The sequence below is a fragment of the Diaporthe batatas genome, assembly GCF_019321695.1.
Source record: "Diaporthe batatas strain CRI 302-4 chromosome Unknown Contig00007, whole genome shotgun sequence".
Lineage (NCBI taxonomy): Eukaryota > Fungi > Ascomycota > Sordariomycetes > Diaporthales > Diaporthaceae > Diaporthe > Diaporthe batatas.
In genome coordinates, this window is record NW_025408554.1 from 1,061,693 (window position 1) to 1,082,948 (window position 21,256).

Consider the following 21,256-nt stretch of genomic DNA (forward strand, 5'->3'; position numbering starts at 1 on the left):
AATGGCAGATCACAAGGCATCTGATCATTGATCCTCATGCCAAAACAGCACAGTCTTGCCCGCCGTCTATTTGGGGAAGCCTGATCCTGAGACGACCCAAAGGTGGCGTTCGGTTGACTGATTGGGCTGGCCTTCGTCCTCCCTATTACTAGATCATCCGATATGCTTATCCCACGCCCTAGCTTTGGATTAATGAGAGTTATTTTCAACCCAGACACTGGGGTCTAGTCTTTCAACTTCCGTCAGGCAAACCACACAATCTCTACCGGTCGATGCCCCTTGAACCTTGTGCTTCGGGATGGACAGAATTGGCAGTCTAAGCCTTCTAGCATGCCGCGCGGGATACCTCTTGGTCGGATAATATACAGGTCCAGCCACTGATTGGATAACTCTCTCCCAGAACGCGCCCTCGTCTGATATTTTGTTCCTGCGGGGAAACACATAAGCCGGATCTTCTATTCTCTATCACGTCGAGACATATACGGTTGACGCATCTCACTGACGACTACTTCCATTTGTGTGAAACCGTACCAGATGTTTCCATTAGTACTATTGTGAGCGCTATAGATGGCCCGCATTGCTATACTGAGGCGGCTCCCAAGGTCATGGAGGAGTTGATGCTACAATCCCTTGTTGTGCACAACGCTCACGATGGCCTGGATTTTATATAAGAGTGCAGGAGAGCCCATCTACAACAAATGACTTCATCAACGCATCGCCATCAGCCAAACACACGCATCTCTCCAGCCCAGCAATAAATATCACACCCATTAAATTGGACCATATCACAGCATCTACCTACTTCAAGGACAGTATCCCTTTTGAATTCCAGCCACAACATCCTCCAAAGGCCAACACAGAGTTCAGAAACCATGCAGTACTCAAAGAGAGCAGTTCTCGCCCTTGCGGTGCTCAGCCCGGCATTCACTTCATCACTGGCTCTCCCACGAGTCCCCCCCAGGGACAGCAACTCAGTTGCCGTCCAAGATGCTCACCTAGCCCCACGACACCTTTCCGGAGCCATGCCTGTCAGGCTTAGAAGCCGCCACTGGGGTGGAGGAGCGACTGGCGGGGGCGAGGGGGCCGGCGGCTTGGGTGGGCCGGGAGGTTAGTAATCTATCTCAAGTGGTGATATATGGCACCTGGGAGCATGGCAATACTGACTGGAATTTTGAAACGCAGGTGGCTCATTCACCGGGGGATTCGGCGGCGGAGAGACCGGCACTGGAGAGACTGGCGGTGGCGAGGAAGAGTCCGGTGCTGGTGAGACCGGCGGTGGCGAGGAAGAGTCTGGTGCTGGTGAGACCGGCGGTGGCGAGGAAGAATCTGGTGCTGGTGAGACTGGGGGTGGAGAGGAAGAATCCGGTGCTGGTGAGACTGGGGGTGGAGAGGAAGAATCCGGTGCTGGTGAGACTGGAACAGGAGAAAACGGAACAGGGGAGACTGGCTGTGGAGGGGCTGGCACAGGCGAGGAAGAATCTGGTACCGGAGAGTCAGGTACTGGTGAGACCAGTCCTGGGGCTGGCGAGGAAGAATCTGGGGCCGGAGAGTCAGGCGCTGATGAAGAAGAATCCGGGGCCGGTGAGCCCGGGGCCGGTGAGTCGGGTGCTGGTGAGTCTGGGGCCGGAGAGTCAGGTGCTGGTGAGGAAGAGTCTGGGGCTGGTGAGACCGGCTCCGGAGAGACAGGAACTGGAGAAGAACCTGGGAGCGGGGAGACGGGTAGCGGGGAGGACTCTGGTGCTGGAGAGTCTGGTGCTGGAGAGTCTGGTGCTGGAGAGTCTGGTGGATGCAAAGGCGAGACAGGCACAGACACAGGCTCGCAAGCGGGCTCCGGCACAAGGGGCCCTGGAGGCGATGTTTCATCTGGCCTGCCTGGTGCTGGAGGTCCGGGTGGTAACAACACTTCTGGTGGTACTGGCGGTGACGATGAGTCTACTTAGTCTGGCATTCTGGGCTCCGTTGCGACTTTCTGTTCTTCATTGTATTTTACATGTGTCTATTACACAGCTTGGTCTGTTGCAATTTAGGTATGCATTGGCCAAATTCACATGCCAGCCAAGAAAGATTTCGAAACAATGTCTTGAAAAGCTGGTGCTGCAACTTGGAAGCCGTTACAATTTTCTATTTAACAGAGACGGCACGAGATTTTCTTACCACTTCGGCACAACCGCAAGACCAAAAATAAGAGACTGGGTTGGATACCTAGATACCCTCACGAGAATCCAAAAACAGTCGGTTCAACCCATGAGCGGGCTTCTGGCTTCATCTCCGGAAGCATCACGTAGCAAGCATCGACGTACTAATCGTACCACGAATGGCTTCTCAACCTTCCATGTGCTCATTACGTTCAAATGTTCAATACGGTCCATGCCTCGGTTGCTAGTGGGGCATCGTGAGGATAGGACGAGGCTTATCTATAGACCTGCAGAAGGATTTCTATATTTTGGACCCACATGACCCCCAGGGGCCTCGAGGTGGAAGAAATTTCCGAGGATTCCGTGGAAAGAGATGGACCTGCCGGATTCAATGGTGGGCCAGCCTCGGAGCAGAAGGAATATTGCATAGTGAACAATGGGACAGGTGGGACTTGCTTACCCCGTGCTTCATCACAAAATTGAATAGAATCGCTAACTCGCCATTGGAAGTGGATTTCTCTCGGATTTTCCCGCATCTGTTGTCTGACTTTGTGGACTCGCTCAACATTATGCTGTAACTAGGTAAAATCTCACCCCGTCAGAAAAATGGAGAAAATCTTGATGAATAATTGGATCAATTGATTGCTACTAGAATGTCTATTTAGACTGCGTCTGGCACGGAGTATACATCTTGGGCATCTGGTGCACGTGTAAACAACCATTTTGGAATGTCAGTCACAGCACCTCAGCCGAGACAGCCACCATACACCTGACTCATCCTCCAGCCCTGTTCGCAATGCCAGTGTTGTCGAATTAAAGTAGGCAGTTCACACGTGGACGCCACGAGAGCGCTTGCCATGCACTTGAGCAATTCATGACTACCGCCATCGCCTCTCGTTGTGACCACCTATCGGCCACGGCACCTTATTGGGCATTGAGTCAGTTCCGGGTCACACTTAAACCTTAAACATGGTTCGAATCATTGCTGCAATAGAGATTAATCTGTTACACGTGGCCGTTGGCTGTGTTTGGCTCCCAATGTCTGGGACGGGACACTGAGAGACACGCAGCACATACCATCAGTGTTCTATCTTACACGAGTCGGTGCGCGCCAAGGCGTAGCCGAGTGTCGTACATGGACTCTGAAAATCCCCGGGGGCGTGCGTGCCCCTCGCGAATTGTGGCCCCCAAGGGCTCCGGGGAAAGCCCATTACGGAGGTACATATATATCGGTACTGAAGAATCAATTGATCTTACGCTTGTAGACCGGGAGCGCCAAATCCATGGATATCAAGACCCCGTTCACTTACTAGTATCATGGCACTGATGCAGGTCGGCGGCGAGTCCCGAGCGCTCGGCACCGGAGAGTTCCAGGCAACACAGACCCCCTTCAGCCCCTGTGGTGCGACATTCCGAGATGAACAACAGACGCAGGTGCAAACACAGGTCAAGCATTGGACAATGCATACCGAGGTCCGCCGGGTAGAGCCGAGCCTGGGCGAATGAGTCTATGGTAGTAGGGAGTATTCTGTAGCAACTGTCCTGTCGTCGCTCCTGATAATGTCCGTCCTTTGGCCCTGCTGGTCGAAGTGCAGTCTTCTTCCCCTCTTGATCCCGCTGTCCAGGCCACGAAAGACTGGCCTGGTCCTGGTCCTGGTCCTGGTCATATGTCGACTCACCGCGTCGACGTGTCTTGGTGGCGGGCGCGGCTGTGGCGCCACTTGCCAGCATAGCATAACCACGGCTGCGCCCAGCATCTAAAATAGATCCCGGCGACGCGGTATTTTGTCTGTCTGGCAGTGTGGCAGTCAGGCAGTGTACGTCAAAACAGGACAGTGGCGACGCACGGGGGAGGGAGGCCCCTGCTATCAACTCCACCAGGAAAATGCTCCGAGCCCCTCTCTCGTCAAGCTTCCCGGACCCTTGCATAAAATGGGCCAGGCTGCCCCGGCTGCTTGCCAACTTGCCCCGCCGGTCAGCCCGGTGCGCGTCCATTGACTGCTTCGCAGTGGCGCAGGAGTGGGTGTCAAAGTCTTGTTCCCGGGCGGCCGGGGCTGCATCCCTTTCCCATTCGCCGCGCAGGCCAGGACAGGCCCGTCAATCCTCAATGTTTCTGAGCCACTCACAGCGCGAGGCCGCCGCCGCAGCTCGCAATAGGCTGACCACGCATCCGGTTAGGGACCAATCGAGCCTCTGGCTCTGCACGTCGTTGTGATTGCTTCACCCCGTCCAGCGGGTAACCAGGGCCCGCCGTCGTAGTGCCTCCCAACTGCATCCTGATGCCTCTCCCATTTGTCTGCTCCATGCCCGAGATATGTGGGGATTACCAAATCCGGCCATGTCCATGATGTGGATTGGAGCACCGGCATCCGTCCTCAACCACGAGCTGGACCCAGCCGAGCCTGGTCCCTGAGCTCCGCTCCTGAAATGTGGGCTCGGCCGGGGCGCCGCGGTGCAACTTACTGCATATTCGCTTGCCGCCCGCTGCTTCTTCTATGGCCTCGGCCCGTCTTGACGTTTCCTTCGTGTTCATCTCTCTCCTCTGCTTTTGTTTCTTTCCTGCCGTACTAGTAGCCTCTGTGCGCTCATCAAGACTTGCCAGTGCTGTCCAGGTCACCAAGAAATCATGCGCCAATGAGATCCAAACCACGCCCGACGTGAGGAACTTGACCCTGTGTATTGCAAATACGCAGCGGCAGGAGGAGCATCCTAGCCAGAGCACAGGAGGCCGGGCCAGACGCCAATATGTGGGACTATGGTGACGACAACCGGGGGCCTGAAATGGCCGTCGTGGCCCTCGTCATGACATCTCTGAGTGTCATCGCCGTTGCCCTGCGATGCTATACAATGATCACAATACTCAAACGGTTCTTGGTCGAGGACTGGCTGGCCCTTCTCACATGCGTGGGTGCTCACTCAACCATCTCCACTGCCCACGAGATAAAACGGACCTAGGTACTGACACTGCACCCCGAAAACAGCTCCTTCAGTGCGCCTTCTGCACTTTTGTGCTCCTTGGAGTCTCTCATGGTCTCGGCGCTCACGTTGAACATGTCCCGGAGGACCAACGACCAAAGGCCCTCGTCTTCAAGTGGGCTGGTCAAATCGCTTATATCGTCGTGTCAACTTTGGTCAAATTCGTCGTCGGCATTTTCTTGCTCCGCCTGTGCGTCAACAACGGATGGCAGCGCATCACCATTTGGGTATTGCTCGTGCTCGTCGGGCTTTTCAATATCTTTTACGTCTTTGTTGCAGTGTTCCAGTGTCAGCCAGTGTCGTTCTACTGGTGGCGATACGCCGAAAACGCGCCCATCACTGGCAAATGCAACGGTCGCGCCATTGCTACGGTCCCAACTTACATTGCGGTACTCTTGGGTATAGCAGGCGATTTGATCCTCGCATTACTGCCCATTACTCTCATCAAGCACGCGAAGCTGGACAAGAAGACTAAGATCTCTGTGATCTGCGTCCTCTCGCTCGGTTCACTGTACGTGACGCCCTCTTCTCCCTTGAACTAGACGTCTTTGTACTCGGTCGTGATCCTACTCACTCGTCGGATCGATATCGCCATCTGCCATCACCGCTTCTTGACTAACAGTGACATAATTACAGAGCCTCAGTGGCTACTATCGCACGCATTCCATACGCCCAGCAAGTTCTTTCTAACCCTGACTATCTGTACAATTTCAGCGACTTGGCCATCTGGAGTATCGTCGAATGCGGCATCGCTATTACAGCCTCATCACTCGCCACACTGCGCCCGCTCTTCGTCAAGATGAAGCTTCTCGCGACAAATCATTTTACCAGCCGTTTCACCTCCTCCAATGGTGGCCTTCCGATGTTCACAAACAAGACTCATACTTTCGTATCGGCATCCAAGTCGCAGAAACAGGGCATAAATCGGAATTCTGCGACTACGAGGAACGGCACAGGCATACTGAGGAGTGTGTCCGAGTCGAAGGACGGCATCCAAGTCAAAAGAGAGTTTGAGATGTCCGTGATCACGCACTCATCCAAAGACAGCATCGATCAGCTTGAGAATGAGGTTGACGAGGTGATAAGCCCGGGAACCGCCAAGAGCGGCAGCATCCACAGTAGAGGGCACAGCTATCAACAAAGCCTGCGCCTGAATCCAAGCCCACGGTTGAGCCCCGCCCCTTCAAGTTCTCGACCAACACTCCAAGATGCACCTATTTTGATGCCACCAGCAGCGATCACAAGTCCAATAGGGCCACCAACATCACACGCCACGAATGGATATTCCACCTATACCGGTTGGCAAGCAAGCGCATCCCCACAGAGCTCCCGCTCTGCCTCGGCTGCCAGGAAAGGCAGTTTTGGCCAGGTCTCAACCCCCTTCGGAGGTATTTCTGTGGATCAGCCAAGTTTGGAGCTCCGCTCACCCCCGCCTATTTCCAATGAGGGGCCTCGTTACAGTCACCACTCCACCAAATCCCAAGACAGTTCCCGATCTACCAGAACCCCGAGGTCAACCGCCACGAGCTTCCACCTCCCCACAAGGATGCAACACTACAGCGTGGCGTCGTCTGCCTCATGCCACAGCAGTTCGAGCACGTCTTCCAAGGCCAACTCACGTGGGACATTTGGCGCGGACGGCCTGTCGCTACCATCGCGCATTACCGAGTCGGGTTATGGCAATCACACCCCGGATATCAACAACCATCCATCAAGCGTCCTTCATCAATCACCTATCATACAAGTACCAAACTCTAGTCAGGACACAAGGTTTCCCTTTGAGAAACCTAATACCGTTGCTGGGTCAAAGAAGACGAAGAAGCGAAGGACACGAGTAAGCGCCTTCCTGGCAGACAACTCATCGGCGTCCAGTGCGGAGAACGGGGACTGCAGTGATGAAGAGCTCACTGGAACCAGGCCACAATGGGCGGGGCAAGGCCGCGAGGCACTGCCGAGCCCATTGACGAGCCACCCACCTCTGTCCCCGAGGGAGAACTGGGTATAGACTCTTAGGTTTCAGGGGGCAGTAAGCCGAAGATACCTACGATTGTCCATCCCAACCAAAACCCCTCACATAAGATTTATGATGGCGCAAGCCCTCTCTATATTGATTTCCGACTCTATTCCTACAACATCACCATACATGTTAATACACATTTGTACATCCAGACACCAAGCGTTGGTGTGATGGTAAAGCAAGCCTCCACGGCGCAGGTCGGCAGCACATTGTGCCTTTAAAAGTGTGGCTCCAAAATGCGGGCATGGGCCTCCATTCTTTTTTTTTTAGCAAGCATATTATACCCCATAGAGAGATTAAAAGAAGCCTTTGAAACGTCCGAAGAGGTTCCAGGTTCATGCCGACTCGGGATCGAGCAGAACGAAAGGAGCCCAAGTGACACAAGATTCTTTGTGCTATTTGTGTCTTACCGGTGCATGAGCCAGACATGGCTATCTACATATCTAGGTACTAGTAGTTGTGATGTGAGATGCTCTATAATCTCTGTAAGAGTAGAATAATCTAGATTTAGTTGGAAATGGATATGTACATGGCTCTCTTGAAATTTCACAGACTGACTATATAGGTCATTGAGGAGTTTCTTGAGATGTAGATAGGAATTATTTTCTCCAAAGTCTTCACTTCAAAGATCTAGTTGTGCGACGGCACGGGTCTGATATACTTACTACTGACGGGTTGAAATCACTTGCTGCAGACTGATCCTCTAAGCTTGCCGCCATGATTCGCTTGCAGTAGTCAAGCAAGGAGCTGTGGTACTTTTGCTCAAGCAAAACCTAGCGTGAAACAGTGATTGAATTCAGATGGTTGCCTGTGTCTGCGAGAACTCTCCAATATTCGTTAGAGGGCGCTCGGGGCAGTACAAAGGCGACTAGGGGGTACGTCACAATGTATGCCCACGTGGGAGATGGCCGAGTTGTCTTTGAGAGGCGCTAGCGGGATGTGGGGAGGGGTACCAAGTACCACGGACGATTCGTGTTAGGGAACGAGTATGAAACCGTGGCAGATGCCTAACGATTCCTAACAGCTGGTTTTTGCTTCCCGACCTCGGCGATCCTACCTCCCAATCTTATCAGATCATCGAGATAGCGATGGACCTTTCTCCTCTGGTTCCACGACATCCGAAAGAGCCATTGTGGTTACCGTCTCGCTAAGATCCATCATCATTTTAGACCATCATTTTAGAGCCCCCCCCCCCAAATGGAACACAATGCAGCAGGCGATGGCCTCGGCGATAGCTCACACCAGCAATGGCTCGCCAGACTCGTCGCTGAGTCGGCACGGCTGGGAAGACCGGTCGCTCCGCTCGATGACATAGGCGACTTCACCGCGAGAGACGGCGGCCCACAGATCCCCCCTGATCAGATGGACTACTTGCTCAGCTTGCTCAAAGTTTTACTCGATGGTAGGAGCATAGTTGCATCTTACAATTATGTCTTGCTCGTGCTCCTGGCTGGCTTCACAGCCCTTCATCTGCTGGAGAGGAGGAGGTGCCGGAAAAGGTGGGAGAGGAGAGTGCATGCATCGTTCACCACCGTTGACGGGGAACCAAAATATAACAAGAGCGTACCCGAGGTCGCAAGTTCCTCATCCTCGAGCAGCTCTTACGGGACCACAACTCCTTCAGGCACAGTGAAGGATATTGCGCCGGATCTCGAAAGACTGCCGCTGCTCAGACCGAATCATGGACAAGCAAAGATAAACAAGTGGGCGCGCGTAAAGAGCCGTGTCGACTGCTGGTTGGAATATCAACCAAGGCCGCTTCCGCTGGTCAGGAGGACTCTCCCATCAAACGCAACTTCCATGTTCATCACAATATGGGTCGGCATCAATGCCTTTTTTCACCTATACCAAGTTCATTTGCTGGACCCGAAATACTTCTTCTGTTTCGCCGATCGAGCTGGGCTTGTGTTCATCGTCAATCTGCCTCTGCTCTATCTCCTAGCTGCCAAGAACCAGCCGATCAAGGTCCTCACAGGTCGCTCGTACGAGGCTCTGAACATTTTTCATCGCCGCGTGGGTGAATGGATGTGCTTCGAAGCAGCCGTCCATTTCGTGAGTATGGTCGTCTGGCGCTTCGCACCCATTAAGCCTGCCTGGTTAGATGGCGAGGGAGGCGCCAAGGCCTATTTCACTCATCCGCTCATCTTACTTGGTATCGCTGCCTTTGTGGCCTACGAGCTTCTATACTTCACGTCCCTAGGAAGCTTCCGTCAGCGATGGTACGAGATGTTTCTCGCATCTCACGTGGTATTGCAGATCGTCGCACTGGTATTCCTTTATCTACACTTTCATACGGCGAGGCCATACGTGCTTGCATCGCTGGCCATCTTCATCATTGATCGTGTCGTGTGGCGCATTGGACTGAAAACTACCACGATAACGACGAATCTTACAGTACTACCCGATGGTGACACAATAATGATGTCCGCCAACTGGGACAAGCCTGCCCCGGCACGATCCTGGCTCTACTGGCCACGCCACAACATCAAGTTTGGATGGAAGCCGACAGACCACGTCTTCCTCTCGGTACCTGCCTTGGGACGAAAGCACGCCTTCCAAGCACACCCATTTACCATCACATCAGCTGCGCCGGTATTAGAAAGGAGAACGGGGGGAGATCAGGGGCAGTCAACTCACTACTGGCTGAACTTGTTGATTCGGGCTCAGAAAGGATTCACGGCCGATCTGCTATGCTACGCTCACCGCCACCATAGCGCCAATGTTCGCCTTGACGGGCCTTATGGCTCATCTCACGCCCTAGAGATGCTACTTGCGGCCGATAATGCAATCCTTGTTGCAGGAGGCAGTGGTATTGCGGTCACGTTTCCATTGGTCTGGGCTCTCTTGATGGGAGAAGGGCTTAACGAAGTTTCCCACAACGGCGCCCTTGCGCCGAGAGGCAAGAAGACGCACCAGAGAGTGCGCATGATGTGGATCGTTCACTCGGACGAACACCGCTACTGGCTTCCCAGCTCCACGCTCGACGACCTTGTTGCCGCTGGTTTGGACCTTGTCGTTCCACCTTCCACCGCTATTGCAGGGCGGCCAGACGTGGTCGACACTGTCGAGCGATGGATCAGAGAGGCTGGTGATAGTGAGACTGCTGTGGTTGTGTCTGGGCCCGATGGTCTCAACAGGATAGTTAGAAACACGTGCGCGAGGGCCATTGGGAAGGGAGCAGATGTTCGGTTGGCAGTAGAGAAATTTGGATGGTGATGCTGTTTTCAAGCTATTGCATGGCAGGTAACATTTATAGATATCTGGCTTTGATACTGTGGCCTGATTTGAGATTAAGATTGGCATAGAATACAGTCCTCAAAGAGCTGGTAATAGAGGTTGGTTCCCGGAGATCAGGGAAACAACCTGACACATAAATTTCCCCAGCTTGCGATCGGGACAATCAATGTAGCTTCTTGCTCGCTACAGCTATCATTACTGCACATTTTCATGTATGCAAGAAAGACACTGGTGATCCTGTGGCGTATCAAAGACACGTTTGAAGCAGATTGAATTCACTTCCTGCGTGAGCACATTTCTACTGGTTTCAAAATTATATGAATTATGGTGCCCGCTTCACCAAAAGAGAATTACCTGTAGACGTAGAAGAAAAAGCGCCTCGTACCCCGGGGGCGGTTGTCAAGACTTTCGTTTGCCACTCAGACCCAGCTCTTCTTGGACTCTGCGCTTGAGTGGTAGATAGTCTTCCCTCCCGCATCCAAGTACTGCTGCCGAGCGAACTCAAAATCCGAGTCGAAGCGAATCCCGTTGCGACGCCTCGTGAATGGTATAAGACGAGGGGTGGAGGCCCTAGAATCCCTCCACACAAAGGAACGGAGCTCTGGTAGAGAACCAGCTATGAGTATCACAGCCGGCTCAATAAATGCCCATACAATAAGAGTGATGATGTCAACTGTAAACATGGGAAGTCGTCAGCAAAGCGAACAAGCAGTTTTCATCTCATTTCTGGTGACCAGACAAGACTCACAGGTAACATCGTCTCCGATAAGGATGTGCATTACAGATGTCTTCACCCAACTGGCAATGGCAGCACTGGCCATCATCGTTAGCCTGGAAAGCGAAGCAGAGCAGTTGAGAACTTACAAAACCCCGAGTGCTGTAAGCACCAAAGCTCCCACCCAGTCCCTCTGTTTCGAAGTAGTTTTTCGGACGACGTACAGCCCCACCAGAGAAATGAACAAATCGAGAATTCCACCGACAGCTAATAAAAATGTTTAGCCAAAGCCCGTCAAAGCGAATTGCTTACAGATGCCACTCACCAGTGTTCATGATCGGTATCGCCACTCGCACCCGCGGAGACCAACAATAACCATAAGGAAGAGTGTCCCAATTTTTCCTAATAGGCGTGCATTGGACCCAGAGGAAAAGTCCCGACAGGCCGGACACAATGTTCGAAGCAAAGATGACGAACCAAGTGAAGAGACGTGGCCAACCATCCGCAATTCGGAGCAATGAAACTGCGAACCCTATCCTAGCCACCGCAGTAACCGCGATATTGATCGTCGAAGCAATCGTGGCCAGAAGGGCGAACTCGCGGATCGTCTGAGGGGTGAGATTTGTGACGTGCCTGCCCAATCCATTGCGCGCTTCGAGTACCGTCACTATAGTGAACGCGAGGAATAGGATCTGGGGCGATGTCACGAAGTGGTTAGTATGGACCCAGATACATGTGATGGTAGTGAAGCAGCCTTCATACCCAAGCAACAATGACGATGTAGTCATCCCACCAGAGCCGCATGCGTCTCCTGAATTTGTTGTATATCCGTAGACCCACCACAGTACCAGACAGTATGGTCATCACCCAGCCCAACACATCGATCTTGGGCTCTATATAGCGGTCCTCAGCCGATAGCTGAACGACAACTGTGGTTGGGGCCTGCGTCTGGGGCAGATTGGGCAACAGCGGGCTGGCGAGCGTGGCGTTCATGATGGGTAGATGTTTCCCTGAGATCAATGGCTTGTGAAACGAAAACGAGGATCGATGCGAAATGGTGAGCGCCTCAATGTGGTGTATATATCACGCAGTCGGTTGGCCCCTGGCCCAACCACCTAACGTCGGGGTATTCACATTTCCGTGCAGCTACTACTGAATTCAGCAAAGTTCTCAAGGGGGTCGACGTGTTCCACAACGACTCCGCAAAACACCACTTCAAAGGGACGGTGCGCGGATCGCAACCTTGGAAGGGGAAGCCAATAGAAGGACCGTTGGCTTTTGTTTGAAAACACCAAGTGCGCCATGCCCAACTGTCGGGCAGCCCTCGAGAGTTCGGGCGAGTAGCTGCTGCATGCTGTCAGAGGCTCTGAGTGGCCGTTGTCCAAGTACCGGGCAGCCTAGGCCCTAAAGAATTCAGCCTCAACCTTGGAACCCCAAGGGGCGAGTTCCCAAGGGTTGGTTCGGGGCCGAGCGTATTGTGAGACGCAAGCTATCTGTCATGGAGTATAACCTTAAATGTGATTTGCATAAGGCCGCCGCCGCCGGTTTCTGCGGCAAATTTTGTGATTGGTCAGACCAGTTTCGAAACAGCGGAGTGCAATTGCGATTGGAAATCCTCCCGCTGTCTCTGGATGTGACGTTCCGGGGTTCTGAGGTCGTCATTGCGGGTGGACTGTCTGTTCGTGAACCCCCTGCGCGACCACGGTGCAATCAGCAACCCTGGTGAGCAATGACCCCAGTCACACATCAGTATCAAAATATGCATGCCGGGAACTTTAGTATGTCATTCGATGAGCGATGAAAAATGGCGCCCCCCTCACAACTCATCACAGCCTCATCGAGCAGACCATTCGGGTCCGGAAGGAAGGAACTGGGCAAGCATCACTAGATCGGCGATTGGCACCCAAGCATACCACTGCGACCTGACCGGGAAGGCTTAACAAGTCGGGCCAATCCAAGAAAGTGACATCTGGACACAGCCGGATCCAGGGTCTGGGCTACACCAGTCGGCAGGTTCCTTGAACTAGGCACGACGAATGCCTGCAGTCTAGCCCTTGTTGGTCCACCTTACTCTGCAGACCGCTTGGCTAAGAATCACACAGACAAATGCACTGGATAAATTTCCAGAGCTTCAGACACGTGAGCTGGGCGGCTGGATGGGGCCCGAAAGTCTATGACCAGGCGACTGTGAAACGGGTGGTAGTTATTAGACTTAGGGGCGTCCAGAAAAAGGTAAGTTTTTGGGCAGGACAGAAAGAGCCCCATTGTGATAAACTGATGGGCTGGGACTACCCTTACGAGTATCTTTAAGGTAGCTTCTACAACTTCTTACTTAGGTACTTACAGGATGTTAGGGTTTAATCTAGACCTGCTTTGGTGTTGTGGAAGTGTGATTCCAGGGATAGACACGTCTCGCGTTATTATGCTTGACACTTGCCTTTATTGACTTGGAAAGCCCGTAAATGGCTCCAATGACAAATCAATAGAAGTTAACCTATACTGGTCTCATGCTCCGTCTCAAGGGGTGAAAGATAGAGGAACGCTCCCTCGGACAAGGATGGGCAGCCTGGAGCAAAGAAAGCACTGAACGGCCATAAGACGAAAAATAAAAACGAGGAGATTGCCCAACAGTGACTAAAGCTCTTCAATGAATCTTTTGAAAGGGAAACCAATAGTGAACCTCGTTAAAAGTCTTAATCTCTACAGTTTTTGAAGATCACTGTTCAGGCCCAGGTGGCCGCGGTGAATAAATAGGCTAGGCCTCGTTCTGTGTTAAAGTATGTCCAGAAAGGCATCGTCAAAAATTTCAATTGAATTTGACTGAGAAACTCCTTTCCAAATGAGCACGGGCCGATTGAGGCATTGAACTCGGAATATGTCCATGCTGGACTAAGAGGCTTTGATGAAGACCCACATGTGCAATTAGACCCATTAATCAATATCAGCAATGCTCTGAAATTGGTCCGCTATACACTAAGAAGACGTTCAGTTATCATTCTAGGAATCCGTACGCGTGTAAAAGTTGAGAACAAGCCATATAACTAACTAGGTATCAGAGGCACCAACGGGGCCTATAAGTGCACCCTGGGCAAGCTTACTAAGTAGTAGTACCTGGCATGTGGGCGACATTCCGTATACGCTTCACACAACTCAATCCGAATTCATACATATAAAATATATGTGGTACCTTCGTAGTCACAATGGCAAACCCTCATGACACAATGTTTAGATGAGTAAAATGCCAATAATAGTGCAGAGAAAATACTTTATGTGGGCATGTGGCCTCAGCCTCGTGCCGCACCAACCAAGCCTTGGATTTATCACTCCCGACTTCCAGTGATCAGATGGGATTTTTGAGTGACTAATCCATTCAGTACAGAACTCAGACAATGGAATTGTAGAGGTACTAATACCTTGTGCATAAGCCATTATGAACACGGCAGATGCGTTCAAAGGTGCCTTGTCGCAATGAATGACCGGGCTTCTGTTCTTATTGTGAGAGACTTCCCGGGCCGCTGAGAAATTATTGTCACAAAGCTGATCTATCCAGGTCTGACGGCTTTGTTCCCACTAAGAAGCTTGTGTTTTAAATATGACCATGAATTCCCCACCAAGTTGACACACCTTATACAGCCCAGAATTCCTCCTTTGATACATTAAACAAACACACAATTCATCTACAGCAACGACTCATTCAAGGTTCTACATACTTTCAAAACAAGAATCATGGAAAAAGCCATCTTGGCCCTAATCCTACTAACTGGCCGTGTCTCAGCACACACATGGCTAGAAAGCCTGCGTCTGATTGGCCCTAACGGTGCCTTCACTGGCGAGCCGGGCTTTCCTAGAGGGTTTATCTCTAGACAGGACCCTGCGTACTCAGACGACGCGCTGACTTACAGAATTACAGCTAAAGAAGCAGCCACTCCACTCTGCCACCCAGCTCAGCAACTTGACAATGGGTACAGCAACCCGGAATTCCCACGACTCAAGGCGTCAGCCGGCTCCTTTGTTGCTTTGACTTATCAAGAGAACGGCCACGTCTCAGCTCCGCAGGTTCCCGAGGGGCGGCCATACCGTTCAGGCAACGTCTACGTTTACGCCTCTACTAGCCTTCGGGACGAGGAGTTTGAAGCCGTTCACGGGAATTGGACTGCAGATGGAGAACTCAAGTCCGGTCGCTTGTTAGGGACCCACTTCTACGACGACGACAGCTGTTATCAAAATCAAGGTTCCGCGGGCACACCTATCAACGTTGAGCGTAAAGCAGCAGCTGGAAACCTGGAGTCTGTCGACTGTCAAACTGACATTCAGCTTCCTGAAGATATAGATTCGGACAGGATCGCGCTTTACTGGATCTGGAGCTGGCCCCTTTGGCCCAACACCGAGAAAGAAGCCGCTGAGTTTTATGTTGCATGCGCTGAGATTGATATTTCTGGGGTAAGTTCCCCTTCAGAAGTTTCAGTTGACAGTTCAATCCCCATCAACCAGAGGGCCGTTCAAACCCAGTTGGATACCCAGTTCGAAGTCTTTGAACTCGGCACAGGCACAGCAGCGCCTCCCCCGGTCACGAGCACCAAAATTGCACCCTCGTCCGCCCCATCAACCACTCACTTTCCTTCATCAACTGCCAGTGAGGTCGATGAATGTTCCGGACTTACAACAGTCTACGTTCCGAGCGCCACCGTGACCGTCACAGTCACGGCCGCTGGCCCGACGGCCCGGGTAAGTCGTTATAGGTAATTTACGGGATCTCGTGTGTTTGAACATTTCTCATACAGTGTCAATAAAAGTGTCAGATTTATTATTTGAAGGTATTTTTCTATGATTTTGGGGCTTATATTTCACATAAAGACCAAGCTTTGATGCGTGATCGGTAATATGCTCCTGTCAAATCAGGTGGCTTGGTTTCTAATCCCCATAGAGTTGAAAGAGATCTAATAATGATGTTGTAGATGGTAACTTAAGTTTTTACTGTGCTTGTGTGAGGGGGGCCAAGTTTCGTGTGAATTCAGACTTGGTTCTCGACAGAGAGCATTGGTGTGTACGAGAACCCGGTAGTATCGGCTGCCCCGGGCGTGATTGACGCGCAAGCGCCACCATATATTCCGTGTTGTAAATGCTGTGCAATCAACGCTAGATACGAAGACGATAATGCAGTACAATGTAGACACTGGTGGAGGAAATCTCGGTCAGATCTACTGCACAATATTTCACTGTTGGGGTATGACAGAATGGGCTGAGATGGTGGGTCAGTAAGCTGATGGAACACCACCTAACACAGCAGGGCTGTCAGCATAATGAATCCTTCAAAGCTTTGAGCCACCGTGCCGTGAAGCCCAAGTGACATCATTGATCCCATTTAGCTTCACTCTTTATGGAGTATTCTTCTATTGTATATACTATCAAGGCATTATATGGATAGCTACTTGGATCAAATAATTGCTAGTTATAGCTTGGCATATCCGAATACCTAGGTATGCGACTTGTCCAACCGACATTGGTGAGCAAATTCCCAAGATGGTCTTCCCCTTTGAGGTCATCGAACACACAATCCCTGCCCAGCACATCCGGGAGTGGCCGCGGGCAACAGCTGTCTCTCAGGAACGTACACTGCAGCTCTGCATCAAGCAGTACAAGCCCATCGACAACCCCGAGCCACAGCCAGGCGACGTGACGGTCATCGGCACACACGGAAATGGGTTCCCAAAGGAGGTCTACGAGGCGTTGTGGACAGAGCTCCACGCCCGGGCCCAGAAGCACGGCTTCCGCATCCGAGCCATCTGGATTGCCGACGCGGCGCACCAGGGCCACAGCGGCGTGCTCAACGAGGGATCCATCGGCAACGATCCGAGCTGGTATGACCATGCGCGCGACCTTCTGTACATGACCAACGCCTTCCGTGACGACATGCCCCAGCCCATCGTCGGCATCGGCCACTCCTTCGGCGGCAGTGTCCTGACACACCTGTCGCTGATGCACGCCCGCCTCTTCACGGCCCTTGTCCTGTTCGACCCCATCATCATGATGATGTCGCTCAATCAGACCGGCGCTATCTTGGGGGCGCGCATGTCCGCCGTCCGCCGTGAGACCTGGCCGACGCGGGAGGCGGCCGCTGAGTCCTTCCGGAGGTCGCCCTTCCACAAGTCATGGGACACAAGAGTCCTCGACGCCTACATAGCCCACGGAATCCGAGACCTGCCGGCCTCCACCGCCTCCGGGGAAGCCGGCAAGGCGGCCCTGACGACCCCGCGGGACCAGGAGGTCTTCACCTTCTTCCGGCCACTCTACCCGTACGTCGGGGACGACGGGGCGGTCGACCGGGACGGCGCCCCCGACTTTGACCCGACAATGAATGACAAGCCGCACAAGGGCCAACCGTTCCCCTTCTACCGCAGCGAGGGCTCCTCAGTCCTGGCCCGGCTGCCCCACGTGCGGCCTTCCGTGCTCTGGGTCTACGGCGAGAAGAGCGACGTCAACCTGCCGCCCTCGGCGCGGTCGGAAAACGTCAAGGCGTGCGGGACTGGCCCCGATGGAAGCGGTGGCGTCCAGGCCGGCAAGGTGGCCGAGGTCGTCATCGAGGGCCGCGGGCACTTGTTCCCGTTGGAGGTCCCTGATCTCTGTGCCGAGCATGCCGCCGCGTGGGTCGGGAAGGAGATACAACGCTACCGGAAGGCCCAGCTCGAATATGAGGACTGGACGCACCTACCGTTGCGCGACAAGGTGACTATAAGCCCGGAGTTTGCAAAGGCCTTGGGTCGACCATCGTTAAAAAAGCCGAGGAACAAAAGTAGTACGCGGTCAAAGTTGTGAAAAGAACAACGTGTTTGGACAGCCAGCCGGACTGGAAAAGCGTCTTATTTTGGTAGCAATACAATCGTTTGCATTTAATACAATGCCCTGTTTACTAAGTCACCCTGATACAACCTCGAGTCCTTTCTCAAGGCACAATCTAGCTCTTGACCCCCTGGTGACTGGTTTCACTTCTATTCCGTATACGTCCGAGGGCATACATGGCGCCTTGTCAGACATGCTCTTCTGACCTGGGGCCGCGAGAATCCTAGAGACGGGCCCTCGTCATGGAGAGAAGCTTTCAAGTGTTTCTGGGGCTGAGGCTCTGAAACCTGCCGCTTATCGTCACCCTTTTCTTGCATCCCCGCTGTAAGATTGCGCGCGTAGCCTTATACAGTACGATATCATAGGCGCACCACGCGGGTACTCAGACTCCCGGCGTGGTAGCAAAAGGGTTAAAAAAGACTGTTGACTGCCCACGTGAGACCCAAGCTGGGCACTATGTGCATATCGTATGTGTTGACTGTGACCTCGGGGAGCCTCCTTCTTCGGGCTGACTTCCGAGAATATATCGAAGGTGCAGAAGACTTATGGCCCAACCAAAAGGAACAGAAAACAATTCTCTTTTACTCTAGTAAATTGGCTAGGCTCGGCTAGTGCAGCTTGTCCTTGTGTTGTGGGTCAGTCGAGGAGCCCGAGGAGACAACTGCTGAAGCGCAAGAGCAGTTGTTAAGAGCTTGACAGAATCGATGGACCCGAAATAATTGATAGCTGGATTCATAGTCACTTCACCTGGTACATCCTGATAGTTAGGATCGAGTGTGTCAAGTTGATTGGCTGGCCCATCTCGGGCGTTTGGTTGAACGTACAAGACATTTTCGGTTTCCGTTGACTGAGGTCAGCGATAGACGATTGACTTGGACATGATCAACAAATGAAGCAGCCATCAATAGCTCATATGACTCCACCGGTGTGAGTCGCGCAGCTGATATGAGACTGGAAGCCGATAGACTTCCTTCTAATCCATAGTAATTACCTATGTCAAAGGTCCTCCCAAGGTCGGGAGTACGAAGAAACACTAGTTGTATATCATGTTTCCCCCTTCCACTTCCACGACGCATTCCTATGCAGTGCGCGGTCCCCACTCGCATATGAAATTGCTGCGCTCCATATTCCTCCAATTGGCCAGTACGCTTTGAGCCACGCAAAGCGGTTCACCGTCCACCCCCGCGACGCAATCCCCGCCCGCACGTCGTCCCACCGCACATGCACCTTGTCATATACACTTGGCAGCGCTGAAGCGTGGTATTTGGCCCGCAGATCGTCGTACCAGCGGCGCCCGCCGTAAACAGCCCAAAAGTCATCCTCGGGCTGGTAGACATGCGCGTACAGCCACTTTGTGCCGCCCAGCGAGCGCACCTTATCTTCGATCGCTCGGTTCTTGGCGATGAAGGCAGCCGGGTCAAAAGTGCCCTCATGGCCCCAGACGCCGATGTTGAGCATCATGTCATCTTCCCCGTCGTTTCCCGGTCGTGTGGTGAAAGGGTGGAAGGTTGGCGGAGGGCGCCGCTTCATGGGGCAGAGCCATAATGGCCAAATTGGGTGACTCTCGTCGAGGTAGTCGACGAGGGTTTCAGCGGTCTCGAAAGGCATGGCGATGTCTTGGATGGTAAAAGTGTTATGTATCTCGGTATCAAAACCCCTATACATCATCCGTGTATGCAGAAGGTCGTCAAGAACCCAGCGGCTGAACCTGTTGAACGGCAGCAGCCAGTACATGCAATTGAACCGGCCCACCCAGAACGCTCCACGGTCGTACCGAAATAAATACTCGGCTAGAGGGATGTAGTCCTCCCCTGGCTCATGAGAACTTTTTTGGCCTGGGTTTGATGTTCTATCTTCAACATGGAGGTAGAACCAAGGATCCCAGGCGCCGCTGAATGTCTGCGGCTTCACGTCCTGCGGCTTCTCATCCGTGAGCGTCCCAGTGATGACCACCCCGTACTCCTTGGAGTAGAGTATTGCGTCCACGTAATCATTCTCGGATTTAGCTGTTTCCTCTCTGACGAGCTTAATTGCCTCGGAAACACTATTGATGCGGTGATAGCGCGTGTGTACGAACTTCTTCGCCGGAATGAGGTTGATTTCCAGGAGTGTTACGATTCCGAGTGTGCCGACGGCTCCGGGAGCTGCCCGAAATAGATCTGGACGCTCATCATGACTGGCTGTAACTATTTCTCCGTTCGCCAGAACCATCTCGATTCTTCCCACGGTTTCATCAAAGAACCCGTGTCGGAAGCTTGAGCTTTCACCGCCCGTGCCGGCGAAGCCACCGCCGGCTGTGATGCCGGGGAACTCCATCACGACAGGTGGAACCAGCCCATGGGGCAAAGTTGCCTCTACCAAAGCGTCCATGGCTACGTTGGGTTCCACCAAGACTGTTCTTCTCACTTTATCCATCGCGAGAACGTGCACCAATCCCGAAATGTCTATGGCACCCATGTTTCCCTTTGGCCGGGTGCTGTTCGTGTTGCCATGAGATATCCTGTAGGGTTCCTTGCGGCCATGGAATTCCCGGACGGATGCGGAAATCTCTTCCACTGCTGCACGGTGTCTGTCCATATCCATTGAAGTAGTATCTTTGCTAATGTGTTACGCAAGCTGATTGAATCTAGTGATTGGAAGAAGTATGTGGAATCGACTAATTTTCTCTGAGCCTGGTGGGAGAAAGGACTTCCAAGGTTTTATCACCTCCGCGATCGCCAGATCTTTAATTGATACGGAACAAAGGTACCCAAGCGAGGTTCTGTTTTTCTGTCACCGCTCCTGAAGTCTTCATTAGGCTTGGTATTGTACCGACATATTGTTCTCGATCCGTCATCTCCCAACACAAAGCCCAAACTTGGCTCCCGGCAGAATATTCTTGGCGGCCAACAGAGCTCGAGTTGATGCTGCGCAAGCCGTTGGCGGGATCGCTCACGCTGATCAGCAATTGAGTCTACCATAGTTGGCTAGCCTTGTAGAAAGGCCTGTGATGCTTCACAACTCTGCAGGAAGTTGTTGAACCCGGGCATGCACTTTCTGAGGTTTGTTCAAGGAGATATTTGCGTGTTTGTGGTTTGTGACGATTGCAAAATACGGTCATAATTGCATTTCCTACGCTTTAATTTCCTCTTCCTCATTAAATTTTATGGCTAATCTGGCATCGGTGTTTGGAAATGGAGGTGATAGCCAATTGGGTGACAAACAATTCCCATGTTGCATCAACGGACGGGCCCAGAGAGGCTTCAGAGTCGGGCGGGCGGCATCTCATTATTGCCGTACGCTTTTTAACATAATTGAGGGGATATGCATCTCTCCGACAAATAAAAATCAATAAAAAGA

General features: G+C 52.5%; 7 protein-coding genes across 7 annotated transcripts; 5 read left to right on the forward strand and 2 right to left on the reverse strand.

Moving 5' to 3' along the window:
* Positions 1-872: 872 nt before the first annotated feature.
* Positions 873-1,112, forward strand: KVR01_007011 (uncharacterized protein; the record flags this gene model as incomplete). Its single annotated transcript, XM_044792254.1, has 1 exon — positions 873-1,112. The coding sequence occupies one exon, from the start codon at positions 873-875 to the stop codon at positions 1,110-1,112; it is 240 nt and encodes a 79-aa protein (XP_044644442.1).
* A 3,049-nt stretch (positions 1,113-4,161) lies between these two features.
* KVR01_006801 (uncharacterized protein) lies at positions 4,162-7,560 on the forward strand. The gene is made up of 3 exons (XM_044784923.1): positions 4,162-5,039; positions 5,117-5,622; positions 5,748-7,560. The coding sequence occupies exons 1-3, from the start codon at positions 4,881-4,883 to the stop codon at positions 7,114-7,116; spliced, it is 2,034 nt and encodes a 677-aa protein (XP_044644232.1). The 5' UTR covers positions 4,162-4,880; the 3' UTR covers positions 7,117-7,560.
* A 701-nt stretch (positions 7,561-8,261) lies between these two features.
* KVR01_006925 (uncharacterized protein) lies at positions 8,262-10,549 on the forward strand. The gene has a single exon (XM_044791274.1). It carries the CDS (start codon positions 8,326-8,328, stop codon positions 10,342-10,344), a length of 2,019 nt encoding a protein of 672 aa, XP_044644356.1. The 5' UTR covers positions 8,262-8,325; the 3' UTR covers positions 10,345-10,549.
* Positions 10,550-11,225: 676 nt separating this feature from the next.
* KVR01_006856 (uncharacterized protein) lies at positions 11,226-12,073 on the reverse strand (the record flags this gene model as incomplete). Its single annotated transcript, XM_044784723.1, has 3 exons — positions 11,226-11,347; positions 11,406-11,772; positions 11,843-12,073. The coding sequence occupies 3 exons, from the start codon at positions 12,071-12,073 to the stop codon at positions 11,226-11,228; spliced, it is 720 nt and encodes a 239-aa protein (XP_044644287.1).
* A 2,733-nt stretch (positions 12,074-14,806) lies between these two features.
* On the forward strand, positions 14,807-15,823 carry KVR01_007056 (uncharacterized protein; the record flags this gene model as incomplete). Its single annotated transcript, XM_044786457.1, has 2 exons — positions 14,807-15,334; positions 15,368-15,823. The coding sequence occupies 2 exons, from the start codon at positions 14,807-14,809 to the stop codon at positions 15,821-15,823; spliced, it is 984 nt and encodes a 327-aa protein (XP_044644487.1).
* A 777-nt stretch (positions 15,824-16,600) lies between these two features.
* Positions 16,601-17,893, forward strand: KVR01_007088 (uncharacterized protein; the record flags this gene model as incomplete). The annotated part of the gene is made up of 2 exons (XM_044789259.1): positions 16,601-16,759; positions 16,793-17,893. 2 exons carry the CDS (start codon positions 16,601-16,603, stop codon positions 17,891-17,893), a joined length of 1,260 nt encoding a protein of 419 aa, XP_044644519.1.
* Positions 17,894-18,961: 1,068 nt separating this feature from the next.
* KVR01_006899 (uncharacterized protein) lies at positions 18,962-20,494 on the reverse strand (the record flags this gene model as incomplete). The annotated part of the gene is made up of 1 exon (XM_044787933.1): positions 18,962-20,494. The coding sequence occupies one exon, from the start codon at positions 20,492-20,494 to the stop codon at positions 18,962-18,964; it is 1,533 nt and encodes a 510-aa protein (XP_044644330.1).
* Positions 20,495-21,256: the final 762 nt, after the last annotated feature.

Bases quoted from the DNA above. Each gene is read 5' to 3' on its own strand.
- KVR01_006925 (XM_044791274.1), top strand. From the start codon at position 8,326: ATGGAACACAATGCAGCAGGCGATGGCCTCGGCGATAGCTCACACCAG.
- KVR01_006801 (XM_044784923.1), top strand. From the start codon at position 4,881: ATGTGGGACTATGGTGACGACAACCGGGGGCCTGAAATGGCCGTCGTG. The intron at 5,040-5,116 runs GTGGGTGCTCAC...CCCCGAAAACAG, and splicing joins GGCTGGCCCTTCTCACATGC to CTCCTTCAGTGCGCCTTCTG. The intron at 5,623-5,747 runs GTACGTGACGCC...ACATAATTACAG, and splicing joins GTCCTCTCGCTCGGTTCACT to AGCCTCAGTGGCTACTATCG.